General features: G+C 37.9%; 1 protein-coding gene across 2 annotated transcripts in view; it reads right to left on the reverse strand.

Annotated features, from left to right (window-relative positions):
- Positions 1–213: 213 nt before the first annotated feature.
- gpc6a (glypican 6a) overlaps positions 214–21,146 on the reverse strand; it is a 143,960-nt gene continuing 123,027 nt past the window's right edge. For both annotated transcript variants that reach the window (XM_034882142.1, XM_034882134.1), the window contains 3 exons: positions 4,755–4,885; positions 2,908–3,083; positions 214–1,751 (listed from right to left, as the gene is read on the reverse strand). In XM_034882142.1, the coding sequence (XP_034738033.1) occupies positions 1,528–1,751; positions 2,908–3,083; positions 4,755–4,885 (531 nt within the window). In that variant the 3' untranslated portion in view covers positions 214–1,527. The remainder of the gene's footprint in view (positions 1,752–2,907; positions 3,084–4,754; positions 4,886–21,146) is intronic.

Here is a 21,146-nt window from a genome sequence, read left to right on the forward strand (position 1 = left end):
TTGTATGCCTGCAACATTTCTGGAACCTAATTTTTCTGTGTGAGCAGAGGTCACAGCCGTTGAGTTGTTTTGGTGGCGTGCAAACTATTGTCTTTGCTCCCTCCAGAGCCTGTTAGAGGTCGAAGACGGTTGGGAGAAAGAATTAAGGTTATGTATAGTAACCCTAGTTCAAAGAGTGCAGTCAGAGCCCACAAACCTTGGCACCCTGTTTTCGTTGCTGACTTTGTACATATCTTTTAGGTCAGCATGGGCCTTGGATAACCTTTATCCTGTAGGGGTGGTTGGTTTGTCATGATTGGCCAAACAACACCACGCAAATTCCAGCATAGTGCTCCATGAGATGTGAATGGGTGAACTTGCAAAGCCTGTAAGCGGGCTGAGCTTCCAGGTGTAGGGTAATGTGTAACCTTCCATACATTCAACATAAACAAGTAATACAAACATTCAACAAAAATCATAAATAATTAAAGCATGGAAGCAAAGAAAATACATAAAATGTCATTAACATATACCTAATATCACTAATACACTCTGAGTCCTAATAAACTGTTTCAGTACATGTTAAGTACCCCAAAAGAAGAATGTTAATCAGGTAACTAAATATAGATAGCAGGCAATTGTAGTATAATGGCTTAGTGTTGTTGCAAAAATTCCTGTTTTTTAATTTTCAGAGGTGATCAAATGTTTTGTAAAAACAACAACATTTATAAAAATGTAGCCATTAACTAAACCAGCAAGATAACATGACAGTACCTTCCAGTGAAATACATACTGCAACCGTTTATAAGTATAATACAATCAGTTAAATGATCTGAAAATATAGATATTCTGTCTCTATGGGGTGGATGTTTCCTGTAGCTTTATAAACTTATGAAGCCGACAAAAATAATCTGTGCAAAGTAGTGCAGTACATTAGCAATTTCTTAGAGATAATCAAATGTGCAACTATAAAGTGGCTGTAAGAACGGCTGCTTCCTGAAGCCATAATGATATGACCAAACTGCTAGCACTGTACAATGCTGTACCAACCAATCCAAAACTGTGTAGCCTGCATAAAAAAAAAAACTAAAACATGTTTTTGTCAGTAAACATCATTTCCATGCATGCACACAGTAGAACTTTCTCCTTTTATCTGGGGGGGGAAAAGACTAATAAGACAAAATGGGCATTGTCTCGTTTTCACAATTTCATCATACAAAGTAAAATAAAAATAAATTCCATTTTATCTGAAAAATCTGATCCGATAATTTACTAGATTTTTTAAACCAACTTTAGCATAATGAGAAAAAATACCACATGTTGTTTTCTTTTTTTTAGAGAAAGCTGGTTCAGTGATGGCACCGAGCATTATTTGGGGGACGAGCAGGATGCGGCACTGCAATCACTTCCAGTCCTACCATACAACACTGTAAGCCATTCTCGACAGGTTTCCAGTGTCCAGTGAGGGAACAGCAGTAGAACTTGCTGTTACACATACTGTACTGTACGTAACAGTAAAAAAGTCCGTGATCAGGCCACACTCGTGTATTATCTCCATTTAGTCTGTATTACCCAGAGGGGTAGTGCGAGGGCGGCCACCACCAGCACTAGGGAGGGTCCGCGGGAAAATGACTTGCCTGCAGCTGCCGCTGCTGCACGTTCATTGCTTCTGTCGGCTCCGATCACAGGAGCCTCTGTTCCAACAAAAACAAACTCTGTTGTGCAGCCGTCAGAGCAGCCACTCCCACTGCCAGAAGTACTGCCCTCGTCACCTGCAGCCACAAAATCACACAAATTAAAATTGACATACAACTTAAATTGTTACAAGGAGCTATTGGTTTGGTCCATGGCAAAGGGGAAGTGAGAAAGCCCAGGTCACACCAAAAAGTGGCACCCACGCATCCTGGTAGTGCATGTGATGCTGCAATCTGGTAAAAAATGTTGATTTGAATTGTTAATAAGTTAGGTTTGGCTTTTATTCTGACTGTCTTTAACTCAGTAGTAGGTAGATAGGTAGGTAGTTAGTCTGTTGTTGCTTCAACCTGTGTTACTTAGTTTAGAACTATTTGTAAGGTGAATAGCTCAAAAGCAAACTATTTGAAACAGGTTTATCATAATTTTTTCTTTGGCTATTTTTTGTTCTTTTAATACTCTTTTAACAAGGAAGTAAAGTATTTGTTTCATTTATCTACTTCTGTGTTTTGGTATTCTATTTTTGTTAAGCCTTATTTGGTTGAAATAAAGTAATACAGCAACTTTTTCTCAGTGCAAATAGCTTTTGAATGATTGAAAATGGGCCACAAAACAGCAGTTATGAATAGTAGTGTACAAGATGTTAGTTTTTCGCTAACAAAGCATAGTTCAGTGGTATGGCATAGTTTTTTTTTATTGTAGCCTGAGCAACACATTTAGTGTAGTTGTTGCAGTACTGGGTCTCTGGTGTTGAAGAAGACAACTAACCTAGAGTAACAAACAAAAAACAAACATGACAGCAATAAAAATTGAGTTGAAGTACACAATTTAGTGGCAGTGGGGATCCACATGATCTAAAAGAATAAATGGTTTCTGTCACGCCAACATTGGAGATGTATCTTCCTAGACATAGTCTATCATTGTCTGTTTCACCGTACCTACAGCTATTTATTCTCCTAATAATGTCCGTCTTGCCTCAGTGCAACACTGATGCATGCTATGAGAGTTGCTACATGAATGACACCAAGGATCTCTTTTCGGTGCAGTTTCCATTACTGCAAGAGTATTTGTGTGTGTGTGTGTGTGTGTGTGGTTGGGGTGGGGGTTGGGGGGTGTGGTACACATCAAGACCAACATGCAGTGCAGAAATTAAAACAGAAACATTTCTCTGTATTTTGTTTTACAATATCATCTTGTCACTGCACTTGTAAACACCCGGGAAACTGAAGAACTTACTTGAGTCCTGGAAGTAGATGTCATTTCCATTGTAGGCGTTCTTAAGCTTGTTAGTCATGACACGAAGAGCCATGATCTGCTGTCGTATCAGTGTGTCAGGCCTGGTGATATCAACATCGACCTCTGGGTTGTTCACTTGGTTGGTTAGACCCTCCTTCACCACCTCAGGGAAATATCTAATGACACAGTAAAAACTTAAATGCCCAAATATCTCCATGTAGTATCTCTGAAAGCACTACTTAATGGCAATATGTTCAATAATTATTAGTAAAATGTGTGGTTTAGTAGATACAGTAATGTGTGCTACAACACAAATATATATACAGCATATATATTAAAACGTTTTTTTTTATATATATTTGCTTGATTGTCTTCAAAACTGTGAGAAATGATGAGTACAGAATACAGTCTTCACAAAGAATTTAAATAAACTATCAAGCAGTATCAGTAACACTGAATGAAAGGTGATCTACTGTATGGTGGCTGACAGAGCTCAACACTGTTTAGAAATAACAAAAGGAAAGTGATAAAAATGGAGGTGATGAAAATGCATGTGAATTGAAAAATTGAGTGATAAGCTACTAATTTTTAATTCAAAGCCAATCTGATTCAGGACACTTGTGTTATGTTATGTGTATGTTTATGTTTATTTATTTCCAGCATATGTGTTGTCAAAGCGGTGAGAATGTTCTCTTCATTTACAGGTTTTCATAAATTGCTGTGTTGGGCTCTCTCTGCCACCAGTAAAATCCAACCAAATTTCAGATCTGATCCACTTGTTGTCATTAGCCAGTGTTGGCCCTTGTGCAGGCATTGTGTTCCTCTCATTCACTGACTGAAATGTGTTTGACCAGTACTTTGCATCATGCTTTCTCCACAATACCACACATGGATAATCTCAACAAATTGTGGAACGTGTGTGAATATCTCATGATGTTGGTGTAACAGGCCGAGAACTCACAAAGTAGACAAAGAAATTAGACAGAATCATAAGAGCTACTCTTTCTGACAACTGCTGCTTGAATCAAGCAAAACACAAGTGTGTTATCAGACTTAACAGTATTTTTCATGTTGGGAGTGCACACTGAGAACACTTTACATACCCACAAATGTGGCAATTTTTTTACTTAATAAATCAAAAACAATTTAACTTCTGTGCAATGAAAAAAAGCACTAAATAAGAAAGACAACCATTTCTCACAAGGAAGGAGTGTATCATTTAATTGCTTTCATCTTTTTACGGTTATTGTGTTATAGTGTTAATATTTCACAATTTAACCATTAATTTGTATTTAATTTGATATTTGATTCATACAAAGTGAATCATGCATTGTTTGTGTTTAAGTAACAGGAGATAACACACTCCAAACATGGTTCGACTCACATACTGACGTTTTTATCATCTCTGGGACATCAATTTACCTTTAAGATTTAGAGCAATGCTTAAAAATGTTACTAGCACAAACAAGCAAATTAACATGTCTTTTATTGCACCATCTAGTGATTTTGTCACTACAAAAGTGCCAAAATGATGGGGTGATATATTGTCTCTGCCACGGTCTCTGGTTCAGAGAAAACACTCACTATCCAATAGACTGTTAGGCTCGGCAACACTCTACATGCTGCAATGGTGATAAGAGGGTGTTCCACAGCTCCACAGTACTCTGGGTAGTAGAGCCTCTGAGCTTATATGGAAGTTCTCGACACAAGCAATAACTATTGTATTAACAGAGAGAGTTTTAATCTGGGAACAGAGTGTGGTTATTTTAATACCTGGCAGGCACAATGTGATAACCGTGGAGAGGGGAGACTTTGCTGTGGTTATAAAGAGTAGCAGAAGTCCTCACCTAGCCTTTGTGTGGCTGTTCCAGCACTGATCCTCGTCAGACTCTGTGAGCTTGCCCTTGGCACAGATGTCATCTGGCAGGTTGGACCAGAACTTCTTGGATTCCTTCAACTTCTCTTTGATGTCAATCACCTGCCATGGGCCAAAACAGAAATGTAATATATATATGCTTGCAGTATATATATATATATATATATATATATATATATATATATATATATAGTCAGAGTGAGAAGTGAATAGAGTTTTACACAGAAGTGCAAATATTTTATACATTTCCCAGAATGCTAAAATTGAAGCCACTACTTTCAATTACAACAACCTACAATAATACAATGAATTCCATCAATGAAAACAAAACTTTGTTAAAGTCAAGACACATTTTAAGATGAATTAAAAAAAAAACTCATTGGTACATGCTCTTAAAACTAAGTGCTAAAACAGAACAGGAATACAGCAGACTCCAATAGCTCCTTTCTCTGTACAGAAGACAGACACATCGCAATTGCAAACATTCATGTGGCATCAAAAGTTTGTCATTACACAACCCCTTCTGTTCATTATTCCATGAGGAGATAAGTACCATTGGACTGCCCGGGGGTTTTTCTTTCCAATTTGCTTCTTGTCCACTTCTATCCATATTGTGTTCATTTCTGTTTCATAAGACAGACTTGGGGTTTTGAATTTGATATTTGGCATGAACGGTCACCCCCGACTGATTCCATCTGGACTTAGCAAGAAGTTTAAGCTGTGACCAGCAAACAGGCGGAAAAAAACATAACAATTCACTGTGTGCAGAAGAACATTGTGTCGCCTTTTTCATTTTTATACAGTTAGTAAAAATCATAAAGACGGAAAATGCAAAATCCTAACTAATCAAATAAAATAAGTGGTAGGATATTTATGAAAGTATATACTATAATGAAAAATTTGAAGAATGCACCATGTGTAATTATGTTGGATAAAAACATATTCATTACAAACTTACTTGTCCTTAACAAGTAGTAAGCTTTTCTCACAGGAGAGCAGGATAACATACAGTTTACCGCATAAGACAGTCAGGCTAAAGTTGTTTGGCATATGCAGACAATTTTCATGCAGTCATAATGTAGCCTAATTTACCCAGAATGTTGTGAGATCCTTTTCAAGAATTGTACACTTAAAAAGATAAACTCAAAACAGATACTCAAACAAAATCCATATATAATGAATCCTGCATCGATAAAACAAAGAACCTAGAATCAGACAGCTGGTGTCCTATGTTGATTCTGTGTGTGTGTGTGTTAAAATATATTTTGGCAAGAAAGAATATTGTTGATGGGTCACAACATTCTCTGTGAAATTCATTGCTTTTAACAGTGTTGCAATTTTTTCTGTAAATTGTTTTGGACTTGAACCAATTTCAGCTGCTGAATCCTTCAAGCCTTGGAAAAACATAGACTGATAAATATCTGTCTCATACAATTTGTACCCAAATATTTCAAAAACATTTGATTTAATGCAAAGCCCAAAAGCCTCAATCTTAGTGACATTTCAGCCAAGTCGCCAAAGTATACAAACATGAATATATTTCACCTCAACTTTAAAGAAGAAACCCTATGATTTTAATAATCGTTGTTCTTTGTAGAAGCTATCTGCCCCGGCAAAACCCTTTGAACCACACAGTAAATGTGGTTGAAAAAATCCTCCAGAAATATAAAACAAACACAAGAAATTGCGTACCTCCCACTCCAAACCCTTGAGTTAACTAAAGAGGAGTGGTTGACACAAGTTACTCCCTCTTTTCTTTGGTTAAAAAGATTAATTTTTCTAAAAGAAGAAAAAAAAGGAGAGAAAATGCAGCTTCCACTTTCTGCGAGATTCTGGCATATCAACCTGATTGTTTTTAGCAGAGACAGCTGTTATTCCAATTACTTGTCAATAATTGTTAAATCATAAAGTTTCCCTACTGCAGCTTTGATTAAAGGAAGTTATATTTAACAAAATCAAGTCAAGGTCCACTTACTGGCTTTTTTAGGATCATTTAACCTTATGCGAGTTCAGTAGTGATAAACTATAAACGTGTGTTATGCTTAAGAGCTCCAGAAAAGCAAGTTAGTGGAGCTTGATTGTTCTGTTTAACTTTGATGATGGAATTTAATGCCTCATTTTCAAGCCAACATGGTCGAGAAGTTCTTAAAAATGCTGTGGATAGAATAAGAACTGCTACTGAGCTTGCAGGTCAACAGATCCATCTCCATGAAAATTAAACAGACTTCTGCTGATGAAGACGATAAGGTTGAAAGTTTCCAAAAAAACTACAAAGTGGATCTTGAGTCATGGCTGTTGTGTCAAACTACTTTTTTCATGGTCAAATAAGAGCTTTGAAGCCTAAATTAAAATCAGTGACACATTAAAAAAATACTGACTTTTGTCAATAATACAACGCACTGAACAAAGACACACACACACACTCATACATTATATATACATAGAGGTTATAAACATTGCCAAAAATTAATTTGATAACCAGTCTATAACAACAAGGGTGAGACTACAGAAGAATTTCATATCACACTTTGCTGCAGCAGATTCTCTTAGACAAACCATCTCTGAATGCATGCTTTTAACACCTGCTCTTGTCTATCACATTTATCTGTTCACATATTCTCCTTCTATATTTTGCACACGTCGCCAGAAGTACTGCATATGTTAACTCGGTGCAGGAATTAATAAATGTTACCATTTACACATCCTGTTATGATCTGTATTTCATCACATTTTCACCAGTGGTAACAGTAACATCTTTTTTCACATTCAACCCTTTCAACAGATAAGTAACAATGTATTTATGCTAAACCTCCAACTTCTTATAGGTAACTGTGTTCCCCAGAGTTGCAATATAGCTCATTTTGGTAATACATTTTCAACAGTGATTTGGAAGAGAATATCTACTGCAGAAATACACTGCATATTATTATAGCTTTACGACACTTAGTTGTATACAACATTATGTTGACATGAATTTTTTCAGATTAATTGCAATTCACGCTTTGCTAAACCACCTTTAGTTACTGTTTCAGTGCTTGTCAAGCTCTTAGGGCCTTCACTTACAGTTTACATTGGTAGCAGTGAACGCTTTACCATTGAAATTCTTAGAAATTCTTGAAAAAATAGGTCCTTGAGCTCATACATAAATAAACAAAAGCAGCCTCTCATTTCTGAAAACTGACAAACATCAATTTCATTGGCTGAAATGACAAATTTTGCTAGCAGACTTTAGCAGTTGTAACTTTACGTTACCTTAATGAGTTTGATGAAGACTCTGTTTGCAGCTGACTTTTTGACTTGAAGGTGGGTACTCTGTTGAAGTTTAAAAGTATTTCATCTGCCCAGAGCCACACTGGATTTGCCAATACCAATCACTAATGTTTAGTTGTGACGTATGTTATGCGCATGTGCAACAAGAGGGGACACCGACAAGGCTTATATATAGCATTAGCATTGCTAGCGTTAGCCTCATAATGTTAGCCTTAACCAACTCTAAGGTTTGCGAGCAGGAAAATCGCAGCAGATTTTCCTGCTCGGAAGGCTACATCACCATGGCAACCAAATAAACTCAGCAAAAATTCTTCTTGCTTGGGCTTTAACTTCTGGATATTCGGCAGCGTTGCCACAACGGAGTTATTGGATTTGCTCACATCTTTCTCTGACACCATTAGTGCAGCTACAACTCTCACATTCGGTCTGCACGTCATCGTTGTTAGCCACACCCTCTGTTCAACGATAGGACCATTAAAAAAACCCCGGAGAAAACCCAAGAATTTACCACAAACCCAGACGGCAAGCTAATGTTTGCAGTTCATGTCTGCGCAGACAAGCACACACCATTCATACACTTTTGCTACAAACTTAAGATGCCAAATATCACTCTTTCCAAAGCCCCAACCACACAACTTGTGAAAAATCCAAAGCTTGAAAGACCTGCCATGCCTAGTTACAGTTGCTACGCACTGAACAGACAATAGAAACATGGGATTAGCTATAGGGAGTTGTGTTCTCTCAATATAAAAAACAACTTAAATGCACAGTGCTTTGCTGTTATGCAGTAGAAGTTGTGTTCAGATTTAATAAACATGTTGTAGCTAATGCTCTGCCATGTGAGGCTTTTGGAGAGACAGTTGAGAGAGAGCTGGCGCTATCAGGTTAGCTTTACCAAACCTGAGTAAATAACCCAGTGAGTAGTATCATCTCTTAATCTTGGCTTTGGCTGAAGGCCACAGTAGTCTGTGGTTCTTACAATAAAGCACTTGCTGAATAGAGTAAACACCTCATTCAGTATGAATTAACTTCTTGAGGGTGCTGAGAATTTGACAAGTTATATAACTACTTCCCATTATGCTAAATATTCCACATTGTCTGCTTGTGCCAGCTGTCTTCACTGAGATACAAACATTTTTTTAGAAAGAGGTTGAAAATAGACTGGTCAACCTTGTAGTTTATTTAGGACTACTCATCCCTTCCCCTAATTCCCATGCCACCTTCCTAAAGTCCTGGACTCACTGACACATCTCACGAACTGAATGATTTTAAAATTGTTCATTGGATTTACATATTTAAATCATCTTTTTATACCCATTTTATTGACTTATTTTATTGGACTTCTTATACTGGATTTGCTACATTAGTATTGGATCCATTATATTCCTTTTTATGAACTGTTGCGGGCCTGGAAAGCTTATTAGGACAGTGTCTGTGATCTTGGGCTGAACAAACATACTTGACTACACCAATACATTGAAGTTATTCTGCCTTTATTGGATTAAAGCCATTCAGTATGTTGCGTCACAGATTACTGTGATAGTTTTCATGGGTAATGATACAGCTATCTTTAGCTCCAATAGATATGTCTACTAAATGCAAAGCCATGACCACCGAAAACACTTGTTTTTGATTGGCTAGCAGGTACTGTATCTGTTTGAGTGTCTACACCCCTCAAATATAGCTCCAGTTAACAGTTTAACTGCTATTCTAAATTAGTGATAATCAGACTGAATGCTATTTTGCTATTTTTTATTTTATTATTATTCAGCCTGACATTGTGCTCATATAATCTAATATTTTATTTTACATAACTTTTTCACATCGAGCTAAGAAATATGTTGTTAATAGCTGTTTTTTCTGTGAGTCGATTTACAACCACTTGTACAGGTCATCCACGCTTGTCATCATTTGTCTGTCACTATTTTTCATGCATGTAGCTTGGTAGCTAGCTATGTAGTTTAGACTGATGGTTCTTAATCATCTTCTTAATCATACCAAATTGTGATTGGTTAACTGTTTCTCCAACAAGAGCAAACACCCATCAGAGGCCCAACGCCAGACCTATTTGAATCACTGAACACATCTGAGATGTCAGATACCATGTTTAAATCTAACTTGCAAAATAGAAACAACACAAAACAAATTCATAGGTTGGCTTCTACAAATTTAGGATTCTGAGAACCATTAAACAAATTCTATTGTCATCCAGTTGAAACCCTTCTTACTCATGTAATAGCAAAACACACACACACACAAACACACACACACACAAACACACACACACACACACACACACACACACACACACATGCACAAACACGCACAAATACACACACACACACACACACACACACACACACACACACACACACACACACACACGCGCACGACCCTCATCATGTCCTAGCTACTCTGGGGATTTCAGATCAGAGACTTCAGAGAAGTCTTTGCAGGACATGAAAGAGTCTGTACCAACAGTGTGCCACTGCAGGAGACTGCCCTCACATTCTATGTGGTAATCCTGCCATGAAGACACCAAAGCCGGTTAGTTTTAACACATGCTGGTGGGGTTGTGATTCATGATGACCCCAAGCATCCTGGCACTGACAACAAAATATGGATTAAAATGGGTTTGGTTATTATTCTTGAACTTTTGAATTCAACCACAGTGATATGACCTTTATATGGTCCAGTCTGACAGCTAAATGTCTGCAAACAGGAATATTTCATTTGATGTGAAGGCAGGACGGGTATATACTGTATACAAACATATAAGTAAATAAATCCATTTAGGATTCATTTGGGAATTTATGCCTATGAAAGTCCTGCATTGTGTGCAGTATGTTCCATGGGTATAACATAACGTGTAGTCCACATAAACAGTGTCAAGAGTCCAGTATCAGCACAGCACATTCTACTACACAACTAAAGCAGTAAACAAACACTTGTTCATAAATAAATTCAAACATAGAAAACTTTACACACATAAACACACATACAGTTCACTGCGGGTGAATTGTAGAGACAAAAATCTAAGCATGAGTGCCCAGGGCAGTGAGTCTGACTCCAACTTGAATAGTTACAGCTAATTCTCACCGCATCTGTGCTGCTGCGGCAGCCGCAGGATTAGATGCAGCCAAAGCTTCAGTGTCTCTTCCTATTTCGTACTATGGCCTGTCTCCATGGCAGCCAAATGTTCACTGCTGCACTGCTTTACAGGAACCTCTAAATAACTGATACTATCAACTACAGATTCATTATTAGAAAAGATTTAGAACAGCGATACAGATTTTTCTCAGTTGGACATGATAATACACTCTGCTGCCAGTTTATTAGGCACACCTAGCTAATTCTGATGCTGTCTGATACTGTATTATTTTTTCCATTCATATCAATAAGGGTTTGCTTAATAACAAAAACTCTTCTTTGTATAATGCAGTGCAGTTTAACAGGAAAAACCAAACCCCCCAAAATAATCATACAGTTGAATCGGTTATAGCTAGGTGTGGCTAATAAACTGGCAACTCAGTGTATAACTTTGTAAAATCACAACCTTATATGGTTTCCCCCCTTAGGTCTAATATGTTAATTGTACTGTCTGTTTCATGCACATGGCTTAAGACCCTTGATGATAGACCTTTTACGTCAATAGAACCTTAATTTGAAGGAATAATCTGCCTCAAACACTTAAAGTCTGCTGTTTCTGTGGACTCTTTCAAAAATCAGGCGTTTGGTTGACTTGTTTGTATTATTAACTTTAATAGTGTTAATTGTGTTTAAATATTGATTATCCTTTATGTTTTTTATGGAAAGCACTACCATTTTATCTGTGAATAGCCCTCTATGAATACATTTTATTTACAGTACTTACATTTTTTTAAGCTCAACATAAAAGCTGAGATTCTGATGTTCAAATTACAACAAAGATGGCAGAACATCCACAGGCAAGAACAAAGAATTACAAAGTAGAAGATCCTACGCATTTGCAATGTGTCATTAGCCACAGTGGAGTGAACGTTTTTTTATGCAATCTTTTGTCAAGGCATATCACAAGCATTAACCTATGTATGCTGATGAATGCTAAGCACTAGCAGATACTTTCTGCATCAGTGAGCTAACCTCAGCAAATCAGACATAACTCGGTTATTTTAAGATCACTTCTCATTGTAATCTTTATGTTTTGTTAAGCTTTTGTCTTTGCATAGTACAAGTCCTTTCTTATACTGTATACATACTGACGGATGTCATTAGTTGACAGTTGGCGGCTTTCTGTCTACCTTCCAACTGCTTAGTTGTCACTGTGAAGAGTTGTATAAAGAGTCGGAGTGGAGCTGAAGCAAGGTTTAAATACTAAGATTGGTTACTGCTTACATCTCTGTTAAGACCAGTGATTTACTGCCCAAGAACACACATGGGCCATTAACAAAGCGTATGTTAATCAATTTCAGAAAGCAATGTGACTCACTGTGTAGAAGATGAAAGCATTCATCAAAATCAAAGCATGCCCCACTGGTTTGTCAGTACAGTCAAATGACTCACACAACACCCAATTTCATGAAAAAGAATATATATATATATATATATATCTAAAAAACAAGAACATCTGTTGAAACAAGCACATTAATAACAGCAGATGGCAATGCAGTAAAAGTGAAGTTTACAAAAATGTTGGTTGAAAAAAAAGATGATTTCTCAATAAAAGGATAATAGAGTACAACTCTGCCTTTACTCAACAGTCAGACAGTGGAGAAGCCGAACAGGCCTTGCTAAATGATCTCAATGTGTGTTCAGGCTCATGTTGATTTAAAAGCCCAGAATGTGGATTAAATACTAACAATAGAATTAAAAATCAATACATATTTTCAGATGAAGCCAGTGTCAGAAGGCCAAAAGGAAGATAATGTGTTTCTTCATTCTAGACCCAGTGAGAAGCCTGGCTGCTGCTTTTTGAGCTATAGCTGCAATCTACAAATACTCCTCAACCATAAGTATGTAAACACAGTAACAATAATAATGACGGGTGAAATTAAGCCACATATAATGATATCCTGGATGTGTGAAGGTAAAAACAATACCTTTAAAGGCCCATAAAGAATGTTTTCTCAACCAGCTTTTTACGGCAGTATAAATTTTACATTGTACATGGACACACAATTTTCTGCCAGAGTTGAAGTGAGAGATTTCTATATTTTTGTTTTTGTCTGGGCTTTTCTTACTAGTTTGAAGTTGGCTGGGAACTTACAACAAACTTCAAGCCTATGTGAAATTTCAAATAATTAATGCAAACGCCATCCATATATTTTTATTATACCTAATTAAAAATGCATCGCTTACCAAATTTAACATAACAATCTATTTGAGAAGGAGAAGCGTTTCAAATGATTTTACTATTGATGGTAATATTACCAGTTTCGAACATGTTCATAGTTTTGTGAATACATTCTTTTGACAATCACTGATAATAGTTTAAGAGCAAACAGCAATGATGTTTGGATTTCATGGGCATCATTTGTAAATGTTTAAAAAAAGAAAAAGAAAAGAGTGTTTAATGCATTTCAGTTTTCATATGTCTTGAGCATTAAAGAGAACAAATTACATTTTGAAAGAAATATCGGTGACCCACAGAATAAATTAGCCTTGCGTTGTCAGTGAGAATACTGCATGGGGATTGTGGTTTAACAGCATACTGAGTCTGTAGTTACGGGGTTATTTAGCCAGAAGATGCTTTGGTCCTGACCACAGTGCTCAGAGACGACTGGCTAATGCTATGATGACTATAATGTAACAGTGAGGGCCAAGGTAACACCACAGAGAGACATCTAACAGCTGAGGAGCCTGCAACTCTGGTCATTACAATGAGAATATAAATATGCTTTGTAGTTAGATTTTTAGAGGTGAAGGGAATGGAAAAGAAAGTGTAACTGCTGCCGTGTTGTGGCTGGACCAAGAGCTTCAGTGGTGGCCCATTTGGTCAGACAAGAGCGGCTATCACAACCAGATGTCGAGTTGTGTGAAGGAATGGCTGACATGGGAAATAACAAGCTCAGGTCAGGATTTATTTTAAGGAGACAGAGTTTCTAGCAGGATAAGGTATTAGAGGAGTAATGTAGCATTACATATGATATAACACACCAATATTTGCACTGATGCAGACAAGGATTTAGATGAACATTTGTCTCTGTTAAATGTATTGATATATTTAAGTGCTGTAGGCAGTGGCCATTAACACAGCAATAGGGACTGTTAATTTCTTCCTTAACTCTCACAACAGGTGAACTGTTTAATGCAATATTTTCTAATCATGTCTACAGCTAATTATGCAATTAGAGGAAGTTTTGTAACCATAATATGTCCCACACATCTGTTAATTACAGGCAGCAAGTATACTGTAGTTAGTATGCATTCCACAACCTCTCCCAATAACCTTCATGATTTTACAGCACTGTGTGTGTGTGCACTTGTTATACCTGTACTTTTATTGCAATAAAATGTACATGTACTGTAGATGTGATGGTCCTTGTTACTGCAAGATTTTAATATTGAGATTCGTTACAAAAATGTTTTGGAAAACGTTATGGCAGATTCTCTGTCTAGGTCTTGAGTCAAACTTTTTTCTTGAGGAAGATGTTGGATTTGGGTGGTGAGGTGTTATGACTTTGGGGTCATGTTTTAAAATTCATCTCACCCTGCACTGCAGGTGCATCAGTTGATCTCCTATGAGTTTGCACAGGTAATGGAGAACAGGTGTGCACACTGGATTGGTCCAGCAGAGCTGATCGCTGCCTCCTAATTGGACGCCTGGAGGAGAGCAGCCATTTTAAGCCCCATCGGACAGGAATCCTTCTTCGCTCTGCCATTCTCAACACGTGCCAGTGTAAATCTGTGGTTTGTGATTGAAGTTGTTGTGAATAGCGTAATAACCTTGCTTTGTGCTGCTAGTAGCAGTTTAATTGGAGTGAGAGGTCCATTTAGCTTGTTCCAGTTTTCTCCTGTTTTTAAATTAGAAGCTTAGGTTAGAGCTTTCTCTTTCCTTTGCATTTTGTTTTGGTTTAGGAAACTTTTAGGTTGTATCTAGAGTTGTTTTGTTTGTGGTGTTGGGGCCTCATCTCTGAATGAAACAGAAACTGCTACTTTGTAATTATTTGTTCGGGCCTTGCCTGGGTGAGGGGGGGGGGGGGGGGGGGGGGGGGGGGGGGGGGGGGGGGGGCACACGTTATGTTGCGTCCCGGTCACCCCTCGACATTGGGATGTAACACTGTAGTATCTTTCAATATGATCTTAGAGTTTAGAACTAGATCTTCAACGTACATCATCTTTACCACTTCCAACATGTTACTAACCTAGCCTATCTCTGACGCTGTGACATGCATGCGGCACCAAGTTCACGAGGGGGAGGGGCTGGAGGCGTTTGTTCTGTTTGCTATACAATTACGTATATTTCAGATTTTATCTACTGGTACCAATCTACCTGGGCGGGGCACCCAAGTGTAACCTATGCATGGGAAATACTGAAAGATTATAAACATAAAACCTGACCTCTTAAATTGAAAAAGAGCCCTTTTACATGACCAACAGGCTTCTGTTCGCATAGTCATCATTCCTCATGCAGCACAGCATGCTGTGTCTGAACAGACAGAAATTGAGCGGAGGCAGATTGCTCCCTTTGTAGAGCTGCTTTAGTTTCACAACAATATCAATGAATATCCCTGTAGGCAGCACCATGAACTAGTGAAATGCTTTCTGATTTGATGTGTTCCTTTTTACCTTTGGTCTATTTTTTAATTTCCATACTAAATACAATGTAAAACACCTCAGATCAATGTTAATATTGTGAAATTGTATCCCAAAATTGAGACCCAAAACTTAGTTTGGAAGACATGTATTTGCTGCAATCTTTGCAATGGTCCATTAAAAACTTCAGAATTGTCTTTAACTGAATGACTGTTGTTACAGTAACAGAGAACAACATAATGCCCAAGGCAAATAAACAAACATCTGTATAGAAGTCACTAGCTAAATTATTTTTGTCTTTGATAAAGTATGATTACTTTCCAACTGGAAACAACTGAACTAATTTCATTATAAAGCAGTAATATTGGACCTTCAGTGATACTAAGCAGTTTTAGGACACACACATTTATGCTAAGCAAAGCGTGACTTGTCTAATGTAAGCACAGATGGAAGTTTCTTACACAGCTGGTTTTGTGTCCCATCCCAAGGGTAAACACACCGTTTGAGGGAAAAGGCTTTGTAGACAGATGCTTCTCTGTAAGGTAGTAAGGAAGTAACTAAAGCAACATTATAAAGTAGTTGCTGATAGTTTCGATATATACAGTAAAACGCATCAAAGGTAATGCATGTATTAACAACTGGACTGAGGCAGGAAAAATAAATAAAATCTGTATAATTATTAACACTGGAATGTTTCTAACATTACACACTAATATTGAACACAGAACCCCTACATGGTAAAAAAAAAATACTGTACATAATGTAATCATTTATGGAGTTAATGAAATTAAATCCCTTGCATGTAGGTGTTAATTAGATTTTTTATTTTACTCTTGAGTCAGGAGAATTTAAATGTGAAAATGCAAATGTGTTAGGCTGTAAATTGACTGGTGAATTGTCCAGTGCATGCTGGGACATCCTCCCACCCCTTTATCAGTTGAACAGTAATAAGAAGGAATGGGAAAGGATGAATAATTTATAGTGAGGATGGCATCTGTATGGACAACTGAATTGGCTATACTTGGTTCATCTAGTGTCCTGCCCAAACATCACACAAAGACAATGCTTTAAAAACAAATCCTCTGTTACTTCCTACACATAGACCACTATTCTAGCATCAGTATTGAAACACATCGAGCAAAGTAAGCTTCGGTCATCTTGGCACAAACTTTATGGACCAAAGCAGACACAGCACAATAAATGGAGCAGATACTGCTGCACAGCCTGAATGGCTGATCAAACCTAACCAGAGTTTAGAGTTATGCAATCTTCATAAATATGCAAGGATAGACTGCAGGATCACTCATCCTCCACTTTCTGGGTCATATGGACACCAACAGGAACTACTTAATGGTATCATGGATTGAACCAGTCCCTCAGCACTGAGGGATTTAAACTATATAAAGCGTGGTTTAGACGTATTCTCAAAAGTATCCAAAGGGAAGGAGCACAAAATGGTCAGTTCCTTGTTATGCTCATAGCAATTGGGTTGGCTTACCTTGAACACAATGGCCCAGCATTTTGTGATTCAGTGCTTTGAATAATGCACTTAATAGGATTTCCTTGGACACAGTGTGGATTTATTTCAGCCTGCCTACCCACATAGATGAGTTTAGTTTAAAAGGCTCTGCTGTGTTAAAGCAAGGTAAACAACTTCTACCTTTAGGCTGGCGTGCTAACCACACAGCCACAATCAGTGGTGGGCTAATCAGCCTTCTGATGAGCATTGAGACAGATGTTGTGACTTCCTGGCAGCGTCTACTCACAAGCTGCTCAAAGGGTAAAGAAGCCAGGTTCTGTGGATCAGTTTGGGCCCAAATTTAGCTTGAGATGGAAACTCACTCTTATTTACATTGACATTCAAAATAATTTGGTGCAAAGACTAGAGGCTAGAAGGGCGGGTAAAGGCTGCTGCCTGCAGTTTAAGGTTTTTCTTAAGGCAATGAATAATGGCAACAGAGATGATTAGATCCTGTCTGTAGGTGATTGTATGATGAACTTTCACTCGCTGCTACATGACAGAGTCTAGTGGTTGTTCATTTTTTAAACTCCAGGCCAACATACTGTACAAATGCTATTGCAGTGCACAACATCCCAATGCATACTGGCCACACTGTTAGTATTTACATGCAGCAGGAAGTTAATTTATTCATACAGTAATTGTATACAGTAATTGTACATGTATACTGTAAAAGATCTTTTACTGTTCATAATACTGTCCTTGTAGCCTAAATTAATTCCACAAATTGCACACATCACCTCTCCCTTTGTTGCCAGGTTTACTATTCATTATTACAAAAGTGGAAAACCAAATCTTTACTGTCCTCTACTTTAAATTTCGAGTCCAACTGCAGAAGCCTGATAACAGTCGACCTGTTATTTGTTTCTATTGTGTCTATGTAACCAGGGTTATGGTAAACTATGCTGCACAAGGAAATGCACACTTTACAACTTGAGGTTTGGTTGTCTCAGCCAGGTTTTGGAAGTTTTCTAGTCCAAATGCATGAGTCTAATTGAGAAAGGCTGTCCTTTACGTAAGATTGGAAATCCAATAGGAAATCATTGTGCCATCTCAATTAAAAACTTTTTAAAATACGGTTGATTTTGTCGATATAAAACCATGCAGCGCTCTTGCAGTGTAAGATTTGTAAAGACAAGTTTCCAGAAGAGTGAGCAGCAAAAACCGAGCTTGCTCAAAAACCAGGCAAAGGAACAGTTAAAGTACCAAACAACAAAACATCACCATGGTTTTGAAATGTAACAGCTCATCTCCCTGCAGCATGAACCATACTGTGGACATTTTCCAATCATCTGTATAACCCTATATGTCTAGCCCGTATTTTTCAGCAGAAAGAGCCACAGTTACACAGAGTACTGCAAGTTGTTTTTCCTTACAAGCTACATTTTAGCTCAATTATGCGTATCTATGCGTATTATGCGTATATCTTTGTTAGAGATTGGAACATTACAATCCCCAATAACCATGATGAACATTTTACTGCTTAATGCATCAGTTGGTCTTAATATAGCAGAGCATGAAAGTAGTAAAAAAATAGTTTAATGTGAGATGAGGAAGTGAAGCAAGCGGGGGAAGGCATGGATGAAATGCTAATCAGAGTGATGAAGCTGCCTTTAGACTGAGAAGTTAGAAGGTGGCCACATTGATCTGTTGTGTCCGTCCACATACATTAATTCTAATTTAGACAGACCTCTGTTGTGTGAGCCCAGCTGATTGCACATCAGTCTCTGTCAGATTTCCATCTCTTTTGACAGACAGAATCACCTCTGGACAGATTGTATTCATCGCCTTCTAGTAAGCCATGGAGAAAACTGTGACAAACTAGTTCACACCATCCCATTATTTTAACATAATCTTTAATAGGTGTCAAATAAAAAAATTTAAATAGCCAATTATTTATTGAATTTACACTGAACATCCATTTCTTTATTGAAACATTGCATGAACAAATCCTTGACAGCAGGTTTTCCACGCTTCTGTGGCCACCAGAAACACTTAACAGCCAGAAACCTTCAGTTCAATTTGTTACAGTGTGGTTGTGTTTATGGAGCTGGGGCATGACATCAATCTGTGGCTCTTACTTCTCAAAAGTCAAAGTACAAAAACAGAGTTACTATGCAGACATAAAACAGCATATTGAATAAAGAAAGAGCATCAATCAATTAGGAATTCATTTAGTAGAAGGTATAATATTACTAACAACCTGTCTTAGTCACAGCTATCATGAGTACCAACTTCTAAAGTGTCACTCTTCCATTTACCAAACAGCCATAGTCGTTATATTCAAAAATGTTGTCAACTTATGACACCACACAGTATATAACTATTTCCCCCCCAGATTCTTGTCAGCACAATGTGATATAGAGTCTAGAAACCCCAACAGGGCTCACACCCCGTGGTTGTGACTGCTGCAAAAACATTAGCTCAGCATGCCCAGTATTCTGAATTAGCATGCCAGGGCGATTAACTGGTCTTAACACTTGTTCTTTTCCCGCCTGCTGATCTATACAGAATATGTGGATTTTAAAGGGAAAATCTGAAGAGAAACGATCTGCAGTACATATCAGTAGAGCTATGATTGGATCCATTTTGCTGCATGACTCAAGTTGGCCATGTTACTATCGGTCATAATTGGCAGTTGTGTCTGTACTGGGCGGAGTGATTTCTAAATGACTGATTACTCTGGCGGGATGAAACTTTCCTGTGGGAATAGAGATTCCTACTCCCATACAAAAGCTGAGGGATGTTCAGCTTTGGGTTTCTTTCCCTGCATTCAAATTCACAGTGTGTTTCCCAATATCTCCATAACACCCTTTATTCCTCTCATTATAGTGTAGCTGCTATAAGTAGCCACTTTAAAATATACATAGGTGGTGCCCATCAATACTGGATTACATTGATTGATTGAAGAAATAAAACAATTATTGTTTATTTTACACGTCCAGAGAAATATGTTTGTTGCCAGATTGTTTCTTGGCTGTGGCGCTCTGCTAAAACAACGTCAAATGGAGCGTGGAGAAAGGCCTGGCCACTGCTAATGACTGATTTACTTTGTTTTCAACTGCCTCCACATTTCAGCAGTGCTGAACAACAAACAATACATTAGAGAGGCTCAAAATATTTAGAAATCAGTCAAATGAATCAATAATGGACTTCCCTCGGGACATCCATCACATTTCTTTCTGTAAGCATTTGTGCAATGGAGAAATTCACAGTAATGTCTTGTCAGCAAAGTTAGTTGAAGCTGACAGAGAACAAAGTCATTTATGTCAGATTTGTGTCGTCAGACATCTGCCTATCATTTGCAAAATAAATGGAGACTAGAAATGTTGATGTACACCCAAGGAAGAGACTTTTTCTAAACACCCTCAGAATATAAATGTGACTGCGGCAGACATGATGGACCGGCTCCAGTTTGCATACCAGGAGAAGGTGGGCGTGGAGGATGCCATCATGTAACTACTGCACAGAGCGCAATCTCATACGGACAAGGGAAAAAGTGCTGTGAGAATCATCTTTGATTTCTCTAGTGCATTTAACACCATTCAGCCTGTCAGACTTGGAGACAAGCTTGTGCAGATGGCGGTTGATGCTCACCTGGTATCCTGGATAACGGACTATCTTACAGAGAGACCACAGTTTGTCAGACTGAGGGACTGTTTCTCTGAGACTGTGTTCTGCAGCACCGGGGCGCCTCAGGGGACTGTGCATTCCCCGTCCCTGTTCACCCTCTACACTTTTGACTTCAGCTACAAGTCTGAGTCATGCCACATGCAAAAGTTTTTAGCAACACTGCAATTGTGGGGTGTATCATAGATGGACAGGAGTACGAGTGTGACT

This window comes from Etheostoma cragini, chromosome 1, assembly GCF_013103735.1.
Source record: "Etheostoma cragini isolate CJK2018 chromosome 1, CSU_Ecrag_1.0, whole genome shotgun sequence".
Classification (NCBI taxonomy): domain Eukaryota; kingdom Metazoa; phylum Chordata; class Actinopteri; order Perciformes; family Percidae; genus Etheostoma; species Etheostoma cragini.